Source organism: Chionomys nivalis, chromosome 1 (genome assembly GCF_950005125.1).
Source record: "Chionomys nivalis chromosome 1, mChiNiv1.1, whole genome shotgun sequence".
Lineage (NCBI taxonomy): Eukaryota > Metazoa > Chordata > Mammalia > Rodentia > Cricetidae > Chionomys > Chionomys nivalis.
Window position 1 is genome coordinate 8,867,419 of NC_080086.1, and position 24,077 is coordinate 8,891,495.

At 38.3% G+C, this 24,077-nt stretch overlaps 1 protein-coding gene across 4 annotated transcripts in view; it reads left to right on the top strand.

Annotated features, from left to right (window-relative positions):
• The window catches only part of LOC130873907 (solute carrier organic anion transporter family member 1A5-like), a 72,428-nt gene that overhangs the window by 6,000 nt on the left and 42,351 nt on the right, over positions 1–24,077 (top strand). For 3 of the 4 annotated variants that reach the window (XM_057768950.1, XM_057768940.1, XM_057768958.1), the window contains 3 exons: positions 2,017–2,149; positions 10,530–10,636; positions 16,115–16,261. In XM_057768950.1, coding sequence (XP_057624933.1) covers positions 2,017–2,149; positions 10,530–10,636; positions 16,115–16,261 — 387 coding nt within the window. The remainder of the gene's footprint in view (positions 1–2,016; positions 2,150–10,529; positions 10,637–16,114; positions 16,262–24,077) is intronic. The other variant, XM_057768965.1, reaches the window with a different exon arrangement.

The following is a 24,077-nucleotide window of genomic DNA, read 5'->3' on the forward strand; positions in this document are numbered from 1 at the left end:
GAAGTATAATTATCAGAACATTTAAACATTTTTTCAGGAAGGAATATTCATGCGTTTTAAAAAGGCAAAGATTATCTACATCTGATTTTCTACTAATTATTGGCTGCATGATTTTTTTGCAGTATTTACAACAACCACAAGGTTATAAGCCTTTTGGAGACAGAATGATGACTTCTTAAGTCACTATTGCCTTCTGCACTACCACAAACACAAATGCTAATGTCCAGTTAATAATTATTGATAAAAACTCCTACCCAAGTTCTTAAAATTCTAATTTCTGTAAAATCAGTGGTTTTTAAACTAAAGGTAAAAAGTCCTATAAAGTAGAAAATTATAATACCACCACTGACTGGCAGGTGACTTAAGGGAAGTCTTTTTTTTTTTTTTTTTTTTTTTTTTTTTTTTTTTTTTTTTGGTTTTTTGAGACAGGGTTTCTCTGTGGTTTTGGAGCCTGTCCTGGAACTAGCTCTGTAGACCAGGCTGGTCTCGAACTCACAGAGATCCGCCTGCCTCTGCCTCCCAAGTGCTGGGATTAAAGGCGTGCGCCACCACCGCCCGGCAAAGGGAAGTCTTAAATGCAATCATTGACCAGTGAATGTAGCAGTTGGTAGACTTTTCCCTACCAAATAGTAGTTTTGATAGTTTTGTCAGCAACCTTCCCAGGGCCTAGATAGCACCTTACCTTTTCCCACACACCCTCCCACAAGTTATATGAGGGGGACAGCAAGGCAATGTAAAGGCCATCTAAGCCTAATGTGAAGAAGGGAGGCTTTTCTTTTCAAAAAACAGAGATTTCAGACAAGATTCTGTGCATTCATGTTTGTTCATCTATAGACTAGAAAGATTCTCAGAGTTCAAACGATTGGTGTCCTGGGACATTACCTTCTGCTTGATGATCTCGATAACAGGTCTTGAAGAGAGACAGCATAATAAATATACATAGGTAGGGCACATACTATTCAAAATAATATACCATCTCTTCTATGTAGATAGCAGACTAAAGAGAAATAGAATTGGAAGAAAAACAGTCTTCAAATATTTTTGAGATATTTAAGATCACTGAGATATTTTCTAAGCCATTAACAAGTGTGTATGCGTTTTCTGATCCTCACTATATATATAGTATGAGCACAGTAAATATTCACCAAACTAAAAGTATGAGATTTTTAGAGTGCTTATTTATATATTTGTTTCTTTTTAATTCCCCTTTCTTCTGTGAATAATACTGATTACATGGACCTAGGTCTCACATATATTAGACAAAACATTCAACCAATCTATGTCCAGTCCCTTTATTTACTTTTTATTTTTAGGAAGTTCACAGTAAGATTCCCAGACTGGTCTTGAACTCCCTCTGTAGCCCAGGCCACCTTTGATCTTTCAGTCTTCCTGTCTTACCACCCCCTATGACTGGGGATGGCAGCTCTGTGCCACCAGACCACACTTATTCTTTCATTTCTTAAGCACGTTTTCCAAAGGTCCCTAAGTTAGAATAGGGTTTCTAACTGAGTTTTAAACCTAAGCTTTCTCCTAAACCACAGAGATGAATTTTTGATTTGAACTTTTGACTTCTGCAATCTAGACCTAAGATGCAGTTGGAGAGTTAGGACTCCGACATTTCTGTTAATAGTATTGCCTGGTCTAAGGGAGGATGTGACAGTAGAAGCAGATACCATGATTGACCATGTTGAACAATAAAGGAGTTTCTGAATATTATGTTAAAATACATGAATCCATTTGATTCTACATAGAGTTAGAGAAGACATGAGAAAAGAGGTCAGAGGTGATGTGTAGGCTGACACTTGCTTTTTTAATGCTTTACCAAGAGCTGGATACTCCTGAGTAGAGCATTAAATATTCTTCAGAATGGAAGAGAACTATCCATCAGGACTGATGAATATATATATTAAGAAATATATATATATTTCTTAAGGTGATTATTTAAACAATGGAGAAGCTGTTGACTATGATCTGCTAATACTTTACTGAAACAACATTCTCATTTCCCTCTCCTAGGAAGCCTTCTGTTGATTATATTCGTGAGTTATTTTGGAACAAAACTGCACAGGCCTATCATGATTGGTGCTGGTTGTATGGTTATGGGCCTTGGGTGTTTCTTAATATCACTACCTCATTTCCTGATGGGACGGTGAGTACTCCAGTCTTTGATTAAATTTTAGGTTCTACTCTTCCTTACATGAAATGATGCTCAGAATTTCCTCCCTGGGAAGGGCAATGTTCCTCTGAAGTACAGAAGATAAAAATGGAAATTAGAAGATATGGTCTCCACTCTACCAATAGATTTGTGATTCTTATGACCTTCAGTCTCCTTAAGGTCCTATCCAGTTCACTGTGAAGTGGGGATATGAAACACTGCTTTCAGAAAATTGAGATACCTGAATGGATTCTCTGAGTCTGCCTAAACATGTGCTCCATCATTCATCAGGACTACTTAGACGTTCCAGATATAAGGAGTCTACTGTTTGATAAAATCACAGATGAGTGAGAGATAGACTAATGTAAATATTAATTTTTATTTTCATGTTTAGCAAAGTGTCTTAAACAGAAAATTGTAAAATTTAAATTATGTTCAACTCTTTCTGCTTTCTATGGATAGTTTTCAGTTCTTTCTTTTGCTTGCCTAGGTGTCAGAATGAATTTTTTGGCTTCCTTCCCTTATCTTCTTCTCCTACTGTCTCCCTTCGACTCTTTTTTGTTGTTGGAATTTCTGTCTTTCTTGGTTCCTGCAACAGTTAAGTCCCAAAGAAATCACACAGAGGTCTACATTATTTATAAACTGATTGGCCCATTATCTCAGGCTTCTTCTTAACTCTTATAACTAATATTTGCCCATTATTCTTATCTTTGTTAGCCACATGGCTCAGTACCTTTTTCAGCAAGGCAGTCACATCGTGCTTCTGTGGTCTGGTCAGGACTACAGAAGAATGGGCTTCCTTCTTCTTAGAATTCTCCTGTTCTCATTGACTTGCCTCTACTTCCTGTCGGGTTATCCCACTTATAGGTCCTTCCTGGCTACTGGCCAATCAGCATTTATTTAAAATATAATTGACAGAGTAAAGACCTTTCTCCTACACCACTTCCCCCCCCCCTCTCTCTCTTTTAAATAAGAATATCTATAGTCCATTTTTTGGGAATGTGGGCATATTTTTCCAGGCTACATTTTGCTGGTTGGGGGCACTGATAATCTTATGGGAACCTAAAGAAAATTTAGAATTATGATCAAGTCTTGACTGGAGTATCTTGTTAGTCTTGATCATTTTAGGCAGCAGTATTGAGGCTATTTGTTCTTACTGGAGATTTCTCAGGTGTTATTTCTTGATCAAACCTGATTTTTCTTTTAACTCAGAATGAATCCACAGCTTCTCGTTTTCTGTGAAAACAAAAGCAAAACCTCTTTTCCAAAGTAACGTACCTTTTGAGTTCAATTTTGAAGTCAAGGTATTTTTTTTTTTTTTTTTTTTTTTGGTTTTTCGAGACAGGGTTTCTCTGTGGCTTTGGAGTCAAGGTATTTTTAAAATACCTAGGTCTGCCCTGCCTCCGATGGGTAGTCTGGGCTTCCCACAGTGCCTTTCACTCAGAGGGCATGATAACAATCGGCCAGGTTCCCAGGCAACATGTTCAGCTGTGAGCCAGTGGCACCGAATCAGTACATCGTTGGCCTGACTGATGGCCCAGTTCCGGGAAATGAGGTGCACACTAACTGCCCTCTGACACTGGGGGGCCGAGATGCGCGGGCTGGGAGGATCACATGCCCTTGCTGCTCAGCCTTGTCTGTATTCTGAAATATTTTTTATCCAAGGTGGATAATTATCCAAAGAAACCTGTGACTTTATCTCTCCGATTTTCTACAGAACATCTACCCAGATTTAAAGCTAGACACCCAGATGCAAAACTTGGAGAACTCGTTGGAAAATTGCGGCTGCATGGAGGGAACTACCGGATGCAGGAAAAAAAATGTCTGAAACTAATTTTAAGGCAGAATGGAAAGCTTACAAAGAAGCTATATACAAGTTTAAAGACCAGCTAACGCCAACCCAGCTGGTTCTTTTGAGAAAGAAGTCAGGCAAAAACGTTTTAAAAAGAGTTTCAATAAAAAGGAGAGAATTAACTTTGCTTGGAAAACCAAAAAGACCTCGATTAGCATAAAACATTTATTATCTGAAAACTTCCAAGAGGCTTAAGATGACTCTGCTCAGGGAAAACTGAAGACTATGAATCAGGCTTGGAAAAATCTACCTAGTGATGAAAGGCAGGTGTACATTCAGCTTGCTAAAGATAATAGAATTCATTATGATAATGAAATGAAGTCTTGGGAAGAGCAAATGGCTGAAGTTGGACGAAGTGATCTCATCCTTCGCAGTGTGAAACAATCCCTGAGAATTAAAAGATAGAAGATGGAGCTGTCTTTGTGAGTAGGCACAAGAAACCAATTAAGTTCATTGCCTTAAACTGTCAAATTAGAAAGGATAAGGTCGGTTAAAGTTTGATATTCAGTTCCTTTTTCTTTTTACACTGATGATTGTTATGTGCAAGTGTATCTCCCATGTTCTGGGGCCAGAGCTGCTTTCACAGCTATGGCAAAGCTGTGACGTAACTGCATATTCAGAGAAGCTTTCAGACTCATTAGATGAAATGATGCCTAGGGCAAAAATCATGTATAGAGTTGATACTGGTGATGTCATAACAGCTTTTTATAGTAGTAGAAACAAAGAGATTTACAAACCTTTCTCATTTGTTTTTACTGAAGTAAAAACTAAGAAATTTTGTACTAGGTCTATGCATATTGTTTTTATTGCATAGAATAAAAATTTTAAAATATCTATCTTGGATTAGTTTAGCAGCATTTATAAACAAATATCTTTTGGCAGCTGTTGTTTTTTCCTCATCATTTAAACAATTAAAGAGAACATAATAACTTATAGTATCCAGGCTCTCTGTGTATTTTTCATCTTTATGTGACTTTATTTTAACCTCTATTTTTACTTTTTGGCTTTTTGAGACAGGGTTTTGTGTATCTTTGTCCTGGAACTCACTCTGTACACCATGCTGTCCTTGAACTCACAGAGATCCCCTGTCTTTGCCTCCTAAGTGCTAGGATTAAAGGTGTGTGCCACCATGCCTTGAACTCACAGAGATCTGCCTGCCTCTGTCTTCCAAATGTTGGGATTAAAGTTGTGTGCCACCAAACCCAACTACTCTCTCTCTTTTTTTCTTAAGAATGATAAAATTTTCTCTTCACTTCCAAGCCTATATATATTTTTAACACACTGTAAACCATGTAGAGGTCTTCTTTGTCTTTGAATATCTCTTTACTATATATCTTTCTTTATCTGACCATGTGAGTCTTTAATTTGCTAAGCAATATGGAGAGGATTAAAACTGTGGCTTTGATGGCTTGATCAAGCCCATTTCTTAGCTTAGAGATTCCAGCCTCATGGCAGAGGTACTGGCTGTAGCCATGTTTATTGCCACAACTCTATGGAATTTTAAAGTCCCTTGCAGGAAGAAAACTTCAACACAGAAAGTCACCATTTTAAAATAGCATAACTTTTCTTACTGCTACAGCTGAAAACCAAAAAGCATATGGTCAGCTTTTTATCAACACCATTTAAGTGTTTCATGGCAGGACATCTTAAAAGAACTGCAAGCTTTTACAGCTAAAACTGAGTAAGAAAGCCTCTCTTAAATGAGTGTGCTTACCTCTGGAAAGAAAAGCCTACCTGAGGTAATGCTGCTATCAATTAGTCATGCTTAACTCTATTCTTTTTGTCTAGAATTACTTCCCAAGATCTGTCAGGCTTTATGTGGATGCAGTTGTCCACACATTGAGCACCATTTGTTGTCGAAAGTTCTGTCCTGCCTGGTTCCCGCAATCGTTAAGTCCCAAAGAAATCATACAGAGGGCTACATTAGTTATAAACTGATTCGCCCATTAGCTCAGGCTTCTTCTTAACTTATAACTTATATTAGCCCATTTTTCTTATCTCTGTTAGCCACATGGCTCAGTACCTTTTTCAGCAAGGCAGTCACATCTTGCTTCTGTGGTCTGGTCAGGACTGCAAAGGAATGGGCTTCCTTCTTCCCAGAATGCTCCTGTTCTCATTGACCCAAGTCTGTTTCCTGTCTGGTTGTCCCACCTATATGTCCTGCCTGACTACTGGCCAATCAGAGTTTATTTAAAATATAATTGAATGAATACAGACCATTCTCTCACACTATATTTTCATTATTTGCTTTTATCATTTTATTTTTAAGATCTTTAATCAATTATATTTGTGTGAGTGTTTCATTTGCACACTATATTGTGTCTGTTGCCTGCAGTGATCAGAAGAGTATGTAATTTTTCCCAGGAACTGGAGTTACAGGTAGTTGTCTGCTACTCTGTGGGTGCTAGAAAAAGAACCTAGATCCTCTTCAAGAGCATCAAGTGCTCTGCAACACTGAATCATCTCCCTAGTGCTGCTGTGTTTTTCTTTTTGTGATAAGATCTTGCTATGAAGTCCAGGTTAGAATTCATTATTTAGCTTAGGCTGGCTTCAAATCTTTGTGATCCTCTCAAACTTTTGGTGATCCTCCTGACTCAGTCTTCCAAGTGTTGGTATTACAAAGATGAGCCTCCACCACAACCATTCTTTGCCTCTTTCTTATGCTTAATTACTCACTAGTGGAACACCCTACCCTCTGATTCCCTGTTTACTTTCTCTCACTTTTTTCTGTAGAGAAAAAAAATTCCCTACAGACTTTGGAGACATTGTCTCAAATTTTGTGCATTCTGATATTATAATTGGTATTCTAACTACTGTGACTGGTTTCTCTTTTATCTCCACAGTTTGACACTGATGAAGACTGCTTTAAGGCCTTTGCCACCTCCATCAGTTAGTTGCTTTTGGTCAGGACATTTAGTAAAGATTTTTTTTTTACTCTTTTCTCTCTGATGATATATTCCTCCTCCTCTTCTGCAGCTATTACATGTTCACTGGAATCCTAGATTTCATTCATATCTTGCCAAATTTCTAACATCATGTTTTTGAATCTCTTAGCTACTTTCTGGGAAATTCAGCTTCATCATCCAGGCTCTTCAATTCAGGGTGTGTAAATTTATATTGTCAAGGACACCTCTCTACCTATCCTCTGAGGTAACATCTTTTTATTTTCTCAAGACCTCTTTTTCTATGTGATTCTCTTCTTCTGTATGTGTGCCTCTGGCTTCTTCAAGTGTAGCTTTTGTTTGTCTTTGACTTACTGTAATAGTGTCTCCCATAGATGACATTTCATTATTTGTAAATACTTAAGAAAGAATAACAACAGAAAGCTAAATAGAAATGTAAGGAGAGAGGGGCCCTTTTGTTTGTCCCGACCACCCACCTAGCTTACACACAATATAACCACACAGAAATTGTATTAATTAAATTACTGGTTGGGCATTAGTTCTAACTTCTTACTGGCTAACTCTTACATATTAGATTAACCCATCTCCTTTAATCTGTGTATTGCCACATGGCAATGGCTTACACGAGATTCTAACCAGCATCCATCTCAGGCAGAGGATCCATGGCTTCTCTGTGACTCTGCCCTTCTTCCTCCCAGCATTTAATTCTCTTTTCTCTGCCTACCTAAGATCCACCCTATCAACTAGGCCAAGAAAGTTTCTTTATTCATTAACCAATGAAAGCAGTACATGAACAGAAAAACTTCCTACCCCATAGAAATTCTGTATAAAGAATAGACTTGGTTAATGTGAGTTGTTTGTCTTTTTCAGTAGGATGAGACAGGTGATTGAGCTGGACTGAATCATGACTGATCTAGACTGAGTGCTGATTGAGATGGAATGGATTCTGTCTGAGTTGGACTGGCTAGTGAATGAGCTGGACTGGCTGATGTTAATCTATCTCAGAAGCATGTGTAAATTGTGATCCTAGGCAGAAATTCTTTGCACTTTCTAAATAGATAGAAACTTGGCTATCAGCTAGAAAGGAATGGGAACAGTGTCTTTTGGTGCATGGAGTTTTAAAACAAAATGATTCTTCTTTTTGTCCTCTGTGTCCCCATTGTAGCAGTGTGGATCTTTTCCTACCTGTTAGCCTTTCCATTTGGAGAGACGGAGAATGAACCTGAGGATCTTGAAACTCCTTATGTGCACTTTACCCCTCACTTTAGACTTTGCTTCAAGTACTCAGTTGGGCCCTAAGTTTGGAGTCTCTTCATGCAGTGCAGTTTTCAGTAGAGACCTGAAACATTCCCTGTTGTTCCCTGAAGCATGATAGTTATATTTCCCTGTGTTCTCATTCAGGGGCCTTTCTTACATCCATATCCCAATCTCAAGATTATTGAGCTTAAGTGACCACATTTTTAATCCCTCATTAAAACTTTTTTTTAAATTTTGTTTTCACCTATTTTGTTCTGGTGAAGGAGTGTGTGTGCTTTCATATGAGGTCAGGAAACAACTCTCAGGAGTAATGTCTCTCTGCCTACTCTGTGGGACCTGACATGCAATCTAGATCATCACGCTTGCACACAGGCATCTGTACCCATGGAGACATCTGGTATTTCACAAGTCATATATAAATATATTTCATTTTTTGAAAGACAATCTCATGTAGCTCGGGTGGCCTTGAATGTACTCTGTATTTAAGGACAATCATGAACTTCTTTTCTTTTTTATTCAGTCTCCTGAGTGCTAGAATTACAGGCCTGATCCATCATGCTTGGTTTTATTGAGTGCTTAGGATCAAACCCAGGATTGGTGTTTGCCAGGCACTATTGTACTAATTGAAATACATCCTCATCTCTAGATTTCTCTACCTGTGAGGAAATTGCCATTCCCCTTTTTCATTTTGACTTTTTTTCTGCCTTTTTACTGTCAGTTGGGAATAAATAGATGTTGAGCAAACAACCTTACATAAATTGGATAATGAATGAAATGAAGGATATTTTTGCCTCTCAGTGTTTTTGTGGGGAATTGAAAGTATGTACATGGAATTAAAATTATTTTTTACCTTCTATTTTATTCAAATTAATGTCAAGAAATATTTGACTATTATTAAGTATTCCTACCTTCTGCCAAAGGTGGTATTTCTTTGAAGATGATCTGTCCTCACTGGGTCATGAGAAAGGAGACACAGGCTCCTGTCCACACTTCATTGGCAAGCTTTGTGGGTACATCCAGGCAGCAGTTTTTGGGGGTAGCTGGTCTGACTTCTGTGCTAAAGTATGCAGCTTAAAACTTAGAATGTTAAACACTTATATCTAAATAAATAAAAAGAAACAAAGGAAATCCAGCATGCATACAATCGGAAGAGTCGTAGTCGGACACATTCTCCTCTAGTTGCAGTCTGTCATTTTCTGACCAAAGTTCATTAGCACTTTTTCTTTCTCATCACACTGCCTTGCCACGAGATGGACTCTGTCACCTCTTGTGACACATAAACTCTTTTTGCTGTTGAAATTAATGAGTACATTGTAAGAATGATTGTTGGAATTCTCAGAAAGGGAGAATACGACCACAGCTCAGAAAATGCAGAGCAACTCTCTTGATTTGTGCCAATGTTTTTTGTCTTTCTAAAGCTTTTATCTTCTCAATGATACTTTAGTGAGTCTCTTTCTCTTTCTTGCTTTTGTTCTTTATCTCTTCCCGTTGATTTCTAGCAAACAGTCATTTAGAAATCACAGAGGGTTGGTACTAGAGAACCAGAAAGTTATGTCACCTACATGTAGAGGCTTGAGAGCTAACTATAAAGAAGGGGCACTTTTTTGGTGATACACAATTTCTTTTGATGATATTCATTATTTAAATATTTATTAACATTTATTATTTAAATATTTAATTATATAAAATTAATTAACTATAACTAACTATTAATAAATATTTATTATTTTTATTCATTCAAGTTTTTAAAATTGGGTTCTGCTTTTTGTTTGCTTGTTTGTTTATATTATTTTTGTTTTTATTTCAGATAGGCTCTTGTGAAGCCCAGTCTCACCTCAAACTAGCTACATAGCTGAGGGGGACCTTGAGCCTCCACCTCTCCTGTGCTAGGATGGCAGGCAAGGACCACCACTCCCTGATAATGCATTATGGAATTCAGCCCTGCAACTACATGCACACCTTCATGATACAGATTTCTGTTTCTATTTATTTGTCTGTGTATGTGTGTGTGAGTGTGTGTGTGTGTGTGTGTGCCTGTGTATATGTGTCTGTGGTTGCATGGTGGGTGTAGTTATTCACATGTAGAGATTAGAGGACCACTTTATGGAGTCACTCCTCTTCCTCCACCTTTATGTGATTTCCAGGACTGAGCTCAGGTCATCAGGCTCTGCAGAGAGGTCTTTTCCTGCTGAGTCATCTCCCTGGCCCAGCAATGGAATTCATAATGGTTAGAATGACTGCTGTAGACACATGTCTGCATGGCCTCTAGATACTGTGTTTTTAGGAAAGCAAGAGTCAGTGAATTGTAGATGCTCTTGTTGCCCTCAAGTCCTCATGGTGAATATTTTCTGTGTCCATACAGATACGAATATGAGAAAATGACCTCACCGTCAAGTAACTTGTCTTCAAACAGCTTCTTGTGTTCGGGAAACAGAAGTGTGACCTTAACAACAATACCAGACCCAGAAGGTGATTAGTACTTCTTATTGTTTTCTTCTCAGAGACTCAGGGACAGAACATTCTTTTATGAAGGACTTTGAATGTGACACTGGGTTTAGTAGGCACCTAAGACAAATGAACAATCTTTATTTCCCTCTTCATGGAAGGGAGCTGTGCAATAACATGAAATACTCTGCTCCCTGAGTTTGAATCTATTCAATAAGACTCCTTTGTTTCTTAATGTGGGTATTTTAAAATAAGCAAAATATATCTACTCCAGAACCATTGTTGAATTAGTCCCACAAGGGAAAATGACTTATAAGGACAGATCTAGACTTATGATGTGATCTATGTGATTCGTCTAGTATGGTTTCCTGTTGCTGTAATAAAATATAGACTAAAATCAACCCAAGTAGGAAAGAGGTTATCTAGCTTACAAATAGTACCCAATCATGAGGGAACCTGGGGGGAGAGAACAAAGCAGAGAGCACTAAGGAGTGCCTCATACTGGCTAGGTCCTCTGGCTTGCTCAGCTTCCTCTCTCATACAGCCTAGACCCAGGTACCCAAGGATGGTATGACCCACAGTGTTCTATGAATTCTCACATTAATTAGCCAGGAAGAAAATGCCTCATACACATGCCCACAGGCCAATGGAGGCAGTTCCTCAATTAAGATACTTTCTTTGAGGTATATCTGGACTTGTGTCAAGTTGATAAAAACTAACCATCACAGTTGTTATACTATAAGATATACAGACAGAAACTTTCCCAGATCTGTACTGCATGCCTAAAGCACCATGGAAAAGCAGGTGCATTGTCACTGTTCACAATTAACTGATTACACAGTAACTTGTCTTCTAGTTTCCTTTTCCCTCTTTAAGAGAAGCATGGCTTTACAGTTGAAGCAAACAGTAGTGGTTCCCTTACTTCCTATGGGCTCATGCACTGTGGTCCTGGCTTCTGCCATTCATAAGTTAGTTGTATTAATAATTTTCACATCACTGTGATCAAAATCCCAAACAACCCAAGGAAGGACAAATTTGTTTTCTCTTACTGTTTTGGAGGGTTCATTCCATGCTCACTTTGCCCCATGTTTATGTGTAGAATATCATGGTGAGATGAGCTTTTGTTCATGTTGTTCTTCACTTCATGGTGGGTAGGAAGAATGGTAAACGAGATACAGGAATTGGTGAGATACAACCTCTGTAGACATACCAACATGATGACCAACTTCTTTCAATTAACACCACTTGTTACCTGTCAGTACTTCTCAATACTGCCAGTCTTAAGACTCCATCAACAAATCTTATGATTCTTTTAACACATCAATCCAATGAATATGTCAGTGCATGGTGACTGGTTTCTATATATGCCCCACAAGCATAACCAGATGCCATATTAAAATATTTATTGCATGTATTATTTCCTTTTCTTTTAGTTTGGTAGATTACCATGGGCAAGGGACCTTATACACAGAAGAATATATTTGTGTTTATGATGTTAAAGCAGTAGTTTTAAATCTTCCTAAAGCTCAACACTTTAATTGTGAGGACATGAATAATAAAATTATTTTTTTGCACCTTCATTTTGTATATCCAAGTTATCAAGTAGTCTTCAACCCTGTGAAAGGGTCATCCCCAAAAGAGTCACAACCCACAGGTGGAAAAGCCTGAGTGTAGGAGGAAGGATGCTTGTTTGTCATGGCTGCCCAGAACTGAAATAATCACACAGAAACCATATTCATTAAAGCATTGCTTGGCCCATTAGCTCTAAATTTTTATTGGCTAACTCTTATATTAATTTAACCCATTTCTGTTAAGATGTATATTGCCATGTGGCAGTGGCCTACCGGCAAAGATTCAACATGTCTGACTCTGGCAGCTCCATGGTGTCTCTCTGACTCCACCCTTCTTTTGCCCAGCATTCAGTCCAGTTCTCCCCACCTACCTAAGTTCTGCCTTATCAACAGACCAAGGCAGTTTCTTTATTCATTAATAGTAATGACAGTACACAGAGGGTACTCCCATATCACCAGAGGAATAAGAATCAATCGTGGCAGGGAAAGTGGCAGTGGGAGCCTGAAATTCTGAAATTAGGAGCTCACATCTCAACTATAAATCTAAGGGAGAAGGAAAAAACTGGAAGTAGAGTCAGGCTCCAAGCTCTTTAAGGCTATCTCCAGTGACATTCTTCCCCCACCTCCCCAAATACCACTTACTGGAGACTAAGTATTTGATATGCGAGCCTCTAAAGGGGGACATTTTCATTCAGAGGTCCATAACATGCTTACAGAGAGCCTGATTTATTCCCAGCAATGAAAACATATTTTTCTAAAATCCCTGTCATTCCAGTTCTGGGAAATTGGGTGCCTTCTTCTGTCCTTCTTGGGCATCTGCACAAACATGGTGCATACATGCTCTTTAAGGTAACACATTTTAAAGAGTATTTTTAAAGTCACATATGCTGAAAGACCCAACACATCTCGTGGACACATAGTCTGATACTGTCTCAGCAGGATTGCTTCAAGCCAAAACTTCTCCCTCTATTTTTTTAATTTTAATTTTTATTCTTTTTTAATTAAAATTTCCACCTGCTCCCCGTTTCCCATTTCCCTCCCCTCCTCCCAAATATTGCCACCTCCCCCCACTCCCCTCCCCCATCCCCACTCCTCTTCTCCTCCCCCCACACCATTCCCCCTCCCTCTCGATACTGAAGAGCAGTCCAAATTCCCTGCCCTGCGGGAAGACTAAGGTCTTCTATCTACGTCCAGGAAGGTGAGCATCTAAACAGGCTAAGCTCCCACAAAGCCAGTTCATGTATTAGGATCGAAACCTAGTGCTATTGTCCTTGGCTTCTCATCAGCCTTCATTGTCCGCCATGCTCAGAGAGTCCAGTTTCAACCCACGCTTATTCAGTCCCAGACCAGCTGGCCTTGGTGGGCTCCCAATAAATCAGTTCCATTGTCACAGTGGGTGGGTGCATCCCTCGTGGTCCTGATTTCCTTGCTCATGTTCTCCCTCCTTCTGCTCCTCATTTGGACCTTAAGAGCTCAGACGGTTGCTCCAAATTGAGTCTCTGTCTCTACCTCGATCCATCGCCAGATGAAGGTTCTAAGGTGGTATGTAAGATATTCATCAGTATAGGATAGGGTCATTTCAGGTTCGCTCTCCTCAGTTGCCCAAGGTACCAGCTGGGGACATCTCCCTGGATACCTGCAAACCCCTCTAGAGTCAAGTCTTTTGCCAACCCTAAGATGGCTCCCTTAGTTAGGATATATACTTCGCTGCTCCAGTATCCACCCTTCCTATATCCCAACCATCCCAATCCCCCAAGCTCCTCCCATCCTCCCCTTCTCACGTTTCTCATCCCATTTCCCCTTTGCCCCATGCCACCTCACCCGCAAGATCCCAGTTTTTGCCCTGCAATCTTGTCTACTTCCCCTCTCCAGGCGGATGACTATACGATTTTGTTTGGGTTCACTTTCTTATTTAGCTTCTCTAGGATCACAAATTATATGCTCAATGTCCTTTATTTATGGCTAGAAACCGATTATGAGTGAGTACATCCCATGTTCCTCTTTTTGGGTCTGGGATACCTCACTCAGGATAGTGTTTTCTATTTCCATCCATTTGCACGCAAAATTCGAGAAGTCATTGTTTTTTACCGCTGAGTAGTACTCTAATATGTATATATTCCACACTTTCTTCATCCATTCCTCCATTGAAGGGCATCTAGGTTGTTTCCAGGTTCTGGCTATTACAAACAATGCTGCTATGAACATAGTTGAACAGATACTTTTGTCATATGATAGGGCATCTCTTGGGTATTTTCCCAAGAGTGGTTAAAATGCTAATTAACCCAATAAAAAAAATGGGGCACTGAACTGAACAGAGAATTCTCAACAGAAGAAATTCAAATGGCCAAAAGACACTTAAGGTCATTTTCAACCTCCTTAGCGATAAGGGAAATGCAAATTAAAACAACTTTGAGATACCATCTTACACCTGTCAGAATGGCTAAAATCAAAAACACCAATGATAGCCTTTGCTGGAGAGGTTGTGGAGAAAGGGACACACTCATTCATTGCTGGTGGGAATGCAAACTTGTGCAACCACTTTGGAAATCAGTGTGGCGATTATCAGGAAATTTGGGAAAACTTCTCCCTCTTATGCTAGATCCATGCCACAGAATTTGTAGCAGTCTCCAGGGTTGGAATGTTGTAACACGAGGACCTGCTTGTTGGGGTTTTTGTCCTGCCTGGTTTCTGTCCTTCCACCAGGTCTCACAGGCATTTAGCCCCAAAATAATCACACAGAGGTCATGTCACTGCTCCCAGGGATTCTGTGGAGATCAAAATAATTTGAGAGTCAAAGAGCAACCATCTCTGAAGCTCTGAGCTACAGAAACCTTGTAAGCAAAGCAAGGTGAAATAGTGACCTCAATGCTTGCTCATTTTCGTCTCCGGAACCGACCTTTGAAAATCCGCCCATTGTGTTCCTTGCATTTTGGTGGAAAAGATAAAGTCTTCCCTGTACAGTGCCCTGGGAAATCACTTGAGCCTCCAAAGTCTGATCCTTTTAGTCCTGCCCTATAAGATGGTTGAGAGTCATTCTGTGATCTGTAGACTGAAATCATCATGCTTATCAAAGATAAGAATTTGAATACATAGAAATGGAAATGGATTTTACTTTAATCAAGAATAAATAAGAGTTAGACCTCTGGACCCAACTGTGCTTAGGACATTTATGGTCATTCACTGATCAATCCAAAGAGAGAGTACTTTGTCTACTTCCCTAAAAACACCAAGTTGAGCTTCCCTACAGAGTTCATTTAGCTTAAATGTGGAAGGTACATGCAATTACTCAATGATTTCACCTTTGACCTTTCCCATCCCATTTGGCCTTTTTTATGTTATCCCAGTGCTAAACAATTGTGAGAGTATTGTGTTGACAGTAAAAGATAAGATCTATAGGAAAAATATGTCTATTCTTCAGGTAAATATTTATTTTTTACGAAGTAATTGAGGCTATGGGGAATTCAAACTTCCATCAGTATTCTCTCTGTATTATATCAGTACAACGTGAATTGTTAGACAAGGCACATGTGTGCTTCTTTTTCAATCCTCAATGTTGTGGAGAAATTAGGCAGTGTACATATTAACTAACTGGGTCTACTAGTTGGTGGAAAACTGAGTGAACAAAATCTTGGTTTTACTGCTTGCTTATTTTTTTGGTGTAAATTCTTATAACCAATATGTTGTCACTAAACACTGAATTGGGAAGAGATGTAAAGTCATCTCTCCTCTAAAGTGGTAATTATCATAGCTAAGTATTCTTTTAAAATATAAAATAGGGGTGACTCAATGATTCATTGCTAACATAGTTATATAAGTTACTTGATGGTCATCATAGGCTTTTGGCCTCAAGAAACAAAGACAAATTTGTATTAACTGTCAGTAACACTTGACTGTCAAAATGCTCATGTAATTTTCCGTTGTTTTAATGTAGACTGTGAAAAAGAAATTAAATCCTTAATGTGGATATATGTACTGGTAGGAAATCTTATTCGTGGAATTGGTGAAACTCCCATCATGCCCTTGGGCATTTCCTACATAGAAGATTTTGCCAAATCTGAAAACTCTCCATTATACATTGGTAAGTTTGAAAATCAGACGTGGGATCATTTTTAACAAAGCTAGTTCTGGGAAGGTCAAAAACAGTTATTGATTTGAAACCTGTGTTTTCCAGAACCATGAACAGAGTGCTATGGCACCATTGGCTGTAAAAGTTCTCATTGGGGGAATTAAACAACAGTTCCTAACAAGCAGCTTCAGCAAGCCGCTTCTCACATTGGAGATCCTTCTTATCTGCTGATCCTACAGTCCTCTGATGCTGCCACACTAACTCTAAACCCTTAGAAATTCACCAATATTTCCTGAAAAATGTTCTCAGATACAATGGTTTATTTTCTATTTTTCTGCTTAGTTTGTCATTCTTTCCTCTATAAGTTATTACAAATTCATTATTGGCCATTTTATGTCTGTAGTATTTTAAAACAGCTTTGCTTTTTCTCTCTCCTGCTGTCTCCCTGTCTCTCTCTCTGTGCTTCTGTCTCTCTGTGTGTGTGTATGTGTGTGTGTGTGTGTGTGTGTGTGTGTGCATTTTCTTGGCAATGTGGTGGTCATAATACAGTTATCAAGATTTGGACTTGAGATTAACTCTGGTCCTTGGGCAAGGTTTAGTGGACAAATGCTTTTACCTGTTGAGCCTTCTGCCTGACTCTAGTGTTTTTCTTAGTTGCCTTCTTGTAAACATTCTTGCAGGAAAAGCCTTACCAAACCCTGTTTCCATCATGTCTACCATGTTCACCAAATGGTTTTTTATTTACTGTCTACTCCCTTTTAGTCCTTGAGGTTTTGCACCCTGCCTCTCTATGAAGTTAATGATATCATTCCCTTCCTTAAAACACCTCAGCCTTGAAAGATTTGTTTTATTTTCATAGTTTTAATAACTATCAAATATGAATCTTTTGTTTGTACTATGTGAAAATATCCTTAAAAATTATATGCATCTTCAGGAAAGAGTCAATTCAATGTATACCTTTTACATTTTCTCTTAAATTATCTTTGTTTATTAAGAATATTTTACTTGTGCTCTTAAGTCAATCCATCTGTAGTTGATTATTAGTCCATGACTTTGTATATAGAGATATTTTTCAATTAGTATATACATACTACTTAAACAAATGAACAATAATAAAAGTGCATAAGAGAATACAGGAATTGTGTTAGAATTAATCAAGATTAATTCAATTAAAAATAACATCACTAGAGACTTATTCATTTTGCACTAAGTTTTTCTTATAAAACTAGTTATCTTTTTAGATACCTTCATGGCTATCTAAGAAATAATAATACAGGAACTTTTGTGCAATAAATTTTTAGAATATGGGTCTTTTTCTCAAAGAGTCATGACTCATGTGTCTTGGAACACAAATAGCTTAGTTTTATAAATTGATATCTATTTAAGGATATAAACATAATATATGAATGCTTAAATATAGTCAATTAACTTTAAAAAATTAGAAATATAGCTGCACTGTGGCTCTGTAGCACAAGAGATACAGAAGCCAAATGTTAAAATTTAGAATTATCTATGTTAGACAATAAGTTGAATCAAGAATAAATGGCATTTCTTTGGGAAGATATGTATGTACTGAGAATCCATAAAGCAGCACACTGGCAGATTCTTCTCCCTAGTGGGTAGAGTGATAGGAAGAAAAGTCAGTTTCTCCATGGGAATAAAGTGAACAATAAACAAAGTTTGGAGAAGGTCTTAGGAGGAAGCTTACAGATGACGAGTTGGCCAACAATGTCAAATAAGTTATGAGAATAAAGATCAAAAGTGGAAAAAGTGATCCATGACAGGGGTCACTGGTGCCAAGATAGTATCTTAGAATTAGGAAACATCTGAGCACAATAAGAGTTGAGAAGTCATGGAGCACAGTGAAGGGCAGGGAGGAAGAATGGAGGTTGAAGATCTTGTAGGAATCATTAGCTCGGGGCGTCAAACAGCAGGGAGTGTTTGACAGAACAACAACAAAAAAAAAAACAGAAGAGTTTGGTATTTAGAGATCAGTCAAATATAGGAGGACTAACTCATAGAACCACAGAGAAAGAGGAAAACCAAAGTGTAAAGTATGGAAATGTAGGGAAGCTGAAGTTCATATCTGGTTTTTCTGTGAGTAGGGATGGCTCAGAAAAGTTGGAAGATGCTGTTGGTGGAATCAAAGAAACGTGTGAAATTGAAAGAGACAAAGAACATAAAAATAATAATAAGAAAAAAAAAGATGAGGAGGAAAGCATCAAAGAGAAGGGCCATTATGAGGGCACATTATTTCTTTAGAAGGAATTTTCCAGTGATGGCCTTTGATGAAGACACATTAAAAGAAATCCATCACAGTTTTGAAGATGGTGCTATTTTCAATTCTGTTTCTGTGAGGAAATGCAACCTTGGAGAGAGGACTTATAATTTATTTGGCTTTTAATTCCATCACAAGACAGAAGTCACAGTAGCAGGATTTTGAATCCACTAGTCACACCTACAAGAGCAGAGATAGTAAATCTATGCATGCTTATGTCTTTGTATGGTTGTGTCTCAGCACCTTTTCCACACTTACACAGCTGATGACTTGTTATGGAAGTTTCTGCCTTGCCTGGTTCCTGTCCTCCCACCAGGTCCCACAGCTGTTTAGGTCTCAAAGAAATCACACAGAAAGTTTGTATGAATTATAAACTGATTGGTCACTTAGCTCAGGCTTCATATTAACTCTTATAACTTGTATTAACCCATTGTTTTTATCTATGTTAGCCACATGGCTCGGTACTGTTTTTGGCAGAGCAGGTCACATCTTCCTCCTTCTGTGTCTGGTCAGGACTGGGGAAGAATGGGCTTCCTCCTTCCCAGAATACTCCTCTTCTCACTGTCCTGCCTCTACTTCCTTTCTGGTTGTCCTGCCTATACTTCCTGCCTGGCTACTGGCCCATCAGCATTTATATAAAACATAATTGATAGAATACAGAATTGTCCTATGCCATTTCCCCCTCTTTTTTTAAAAGAAAACAAAAGCATCCATTGTCCTTTTTTTGGGAATATAGGCATAGTTTTCCAGGCTACTTCCTGCTGTTTGAAGGTACTGATAATCTCATGGGGACCTAAAAAAATTTACATTTATGATCAAGTCCTGACTGGAGTATTCTATGAGTCTTAATCATCTCAGGCACTAATGTTGAGCCTGTTATGGATGTAGAATTCTGACATCTGTGCCACATGTTCCTACCAGATATTTCTCAGGTGGTCTTTCTTGATCAAACCTGATTTTGCTTAACTCAGAATGAATCCACAGCCTCTCATTTCCTGTGGAACAAAAAGCAAAATCTCTTCTCCAAAGTAACATATCTTTTGACTGCAATTTTGAAGTCAAGGTAATTTCAAAATACCTAACTTGGATTAATTTAGTGGCATTTATAAGCAAGCATGTTTTACCACCCGTTGCTCCTTCTTCAGCATCCAAACAATTCAAAGAGAACATAATAACATACAGTATCAAGATTCTCTGTATATTTTTCATCTTTGTGTGGCTTTATTTTAATGTCTATTTCTTATATCTTTACTTTTTGAGACAGGGTTTCTGTGTATCTTTGTCCTGGAACTCACTTTGTAGATCAGTCTATGATTGAACTCACAGATATCCACCTGTCTCTGACTCCCAAGTGCTGGGATTAAAGGCATATGCCACCACACCTTGAATTCACAGATATTTGTTTGCCTCTGCCTCCCAAGTGTTGGGATTAAAGGTGTGTGCCACCACACCAGTGTCCGTCTCAGGCATCTGCCACCCTGCCCTTCTTTCCAGCATTCAGTTCTGTCTATTCCACCTACCTAAGTCCTGTCCTATCAACTAGGCCAAGGCAGATTCTTTATTCGTTGCCCAATGAAAACAACACACAAACAGAAGGAACTGTTACAACATTTCCCCTTTTCTGTTTAAACAGATAGGAAGACTTTAACGTGTAACAGGTATCAAGCAAGGATTACAGTTACAATATTTATATCTATTTTATCTATTATCATAACAAAGGAAAACTATAACTATATATTTTTCAACTCTATCAAAGACATTAGTAGAATATAATATTACCTATGTAAACTGGAAGTGTATTATAAACAACTTCTAAAACTCTAGAATTGACAGAGACATCTCACTGCCTGCAAGTCACCCAAAGTTCTTCTGTACTGTTGGGGCATCCACCTCCAGCTTACAAACACATAGTATCCAGCAGATATTTCCATGAAGAAGGAAATTTTAATGACAGTTTAGTCACTTCCTTCTGTGTCTCACAAACACTTTTATGAAACAGGAATCCTGAAGGATCGTTTTACCTTTAGGCAAGTTCAGAAGTCATCTCTCTGTGTGTTCTTCATGTCTAGTTTATGTATTCATCCAGGCAAGAGCAGTTTCTTGCCCAAATGGCTAACCAACTCCATACGGAGCCTCTTTGATGCCCATCTTCCTCAGGAAGTAGCTTTGTACTGCCAGGAGCAGATGAGTCTCATTGTCATGAAAAGCCCTAAATTATTAAAACATTATAAATTCTGTAGTCTTTGAAAGTTATGAAGAATGCTTATTTAACTGAAATATATCTCTATATATCTAGAAAATCTAACTAACATGACTATACAAGCTTGACTACTATTGATGATTATCCATTAACAACTATATTTTCTAATTATACATTACATTTTTAAATGACCTACACAATTACAATACCTTAATCAAGAGCAGAAATATACATATAACAAGATTGATCTTAAATTTATATCAATAAAGCAAAATCCATACCAATGCAAATTATTCATATTGATATCATATCCCACTTTAAGTGTAAATAAACAGTTATAAAAATATTTGGGAATATGAATGTAATTATTTTTCTCCAACCTTCTTCCTGCAGTATGGGAGTGCTATTGTGCTAGGTTCATCTCAGTCAGCAGTTTGGTGAAGCATTTCCTTTGTGAGGGTGCTCACTGTGACCTTTCAAAAGGCCTAGGTCCATGAAACCATATTTGTATGGAGGCAATCCACAGGTTCTCCTCTTCTGTGAAAACAAAAGAACCTCTTTTCCAAAGCACCATATCCTTAGACCCAAATTCTGAAGTCAAGATACCTTTATAATATACATGTTGGTTTAGTTTAGCAGCCCATACAATTAAAAGTGTTTCTTTACATGGCTCCTTCATAGTCAAAAAATTCAAATACAACGCAATAACATACATAATCCAAACTCTCTGTGAATTTTCCATTTTTACATGGCTTATTTTTACTCCATCACTTTACTCTGTCTCTTTAAAGACTTTACCCATTTTTAAAGCATTTACCTTATTTTATGACTCTATATACTATGTATTTTCTCTCCCAAGTCTACTTACATTTATCCAACGCTGTGACTCCTTTAGAGGTTGCTCATGTCTGAATCTGCCCTATTGTGAATCTGTAATTGTTTACTGTTCAGAAACACTTTCGCTTAGTGTTTAAAATGCTAAGCATTTAAGAATCTAAGCTGCAACAATCCTAGGTCAAATACAGGTTTCTGCCTGCTTGCCCCACCAAGCCCAGCATGATGGAGCCGCTCAAGTCTCTGAGCCATGTGCACGGCTAGCATTGCAGAGCCACTTGTGCCCTGGGCTACTTGTGCCTCTGAGCAGTTCCCCCCTTCCAGGCATAGAGTAAGTCCAGTTGCCATCAAACAAATGGTAGCACTTTACTCAAAAAACCTATCCAAATGCTCTGTCTCCCACAAAAGCCAGAGGTCATGCTAGCAGCATAGCCCAGAAAACAGACATTTCAAAACTCTCATGGCTTTTTTTCTGGCTACAGCTGAGTCAAGAAAATCTCTCTTAAAGCAGCTGTGTCAAGCCACCAGCAAATAGAAAGAAACTTTGTTAAACTCTGTACTGTTTTTGAAGCTCTCTCAGATTTTATGTGGATTTAGTTGACCATATAACTACTACCCAGCTATCTAACACCCAAAATAATTAAACAGAAATTATATTCATTTAAACACTGCATGGCCCATTAGCTCTAGCTTCTTATTAGCTAATTCTTAGATCTTAATTTAGCCAATTTCTGGGAATCTGTGTATCACCATGTGACTGTGTCTTACAGGCAAGTTTTTAACCAGCACCAATTTCAGGCAGGAGATCAATGGCATCTGCTACTCTGCCCTTCTTCCCAGTATTCAGTTCTGTCTACTCTGCCTACCTAAGTTTTGTCATATCAACTAGGCCAAGGCAGTTTCTTTATTCATTACCCAATGAAAGCAACACACAAACAGAAGAAACTTCTACACCAATGACTCCATACCTAGGGAATGGTAGTGCCCACAGTGGGCTGGGTCTTCTCATATCAATTAACTTAATTAAGACAGTCTTCTCTATACATGTCTAAAGGTAAACCCAGTATAGACAATATCTCATTAAGACTCTCTTCTAGGGAGTTCTAAGTTGTATCAAATTAGATTGTTATCAAAGATAACAATCAGAGTCCCTTTGAAAACATGGCTATTGAAGCATCAAAAGGCATTTTCTAACACCATGGCTTTGATGGGACTGCGTGTGATAGTGCAGCCTTAACTCAGAATAAAAGAGAATTTGGAATGTGGCTTTAAGTAACAAAACTTCTGTGTCATTCATCTTTTTATAACTTTAATAATCCTCTGATATAATTATTGATATGTAGAAAGGATTACTTTGGCTCAAAGCTCCAGAAGTTTTGGTCTATATCACTGGATTGTGTGTTTTAGAAGCCTGCCATGAGGCAGTTCATTATGACAGAAGGATGGGTGGAGTGAAATCATTCATCCTGAAACTGGGAAGCAAAGTTGAATGAGAAAAAGGCAAAGGTTGTACTCCAGATGACCTGAAGACCCAATACCATGTTGGGCCTCAGTAGGGTCCCATAAGACTCCAGAGGTGCCCCCTGTGAAACAAGTCTGTCACACATGAGCTTTTGGGAAACATTCTATATTTAAAAAATGGGGGATTCCTTTTTAATATTATAGAAACCAGTGCATGTACATGCAACACACATAAGTACATGCAACATATATATGCATATATACATACAAAGTTTAATTTTTCATATGTTGAATATATAAGAATATCTGAAGTAGTAGGGTATAACTCAGTTGTAGAGCACTTTTCTGTTGACAGAGGCTTCTGTCCTGCCCAGTTCTGCAGCCATTTGGTGGTGCGGGAGAATTATCTGTATTCTGTCAATCATGTTATAAATAAACACTGATTGGCCAGGCAGGAAATACAGGCAGGAAAACCAGACATGATGTAGAAATGATGTAATGAAAACAGAGAATTCTAGGAAGGAGGAAGTTGATTCCTCCCACTCCTGCCCAGACCACCAAAACAGCAGGATGTGATCTGCCCCACTGAAAAAAGGTACTGAGCCACATGGCTAACATAGATCAGAAAAATGGGTTAATCAAGATGTGAGAGTTAGCCACTGAGAGGCTAAAGTTAATAGGATAATCAGCTTATAATTTACGGAGACCTATGTGTGATTTTCTTTGGGGCTAAACAGTTGTGGGGTACTGGGCAAGGCAGAAACCCAAACAAGCAGGCCTGACCCTTCATGTTACAGTTTGGTCTCAAAGAAACGCACAGAGATTACATTAATTATAAAATGGTTGACCTATTAACTCAGGCTATTTATTAACTAACTTATACATCCTAAATTAACCCATAATTTTTGTCTGTGTTAGTTTTGTGGTTTGGTAAATTTTATCAGTGAGGAATTCTCATCTTCCTTCCTCTTTGTTTGGGTAACAAGTGTGGATTGAGACATTCCTCTTCCCTGAATTATCCTATTCTGGTCAACCTGTGTATACATTGTGCCTGG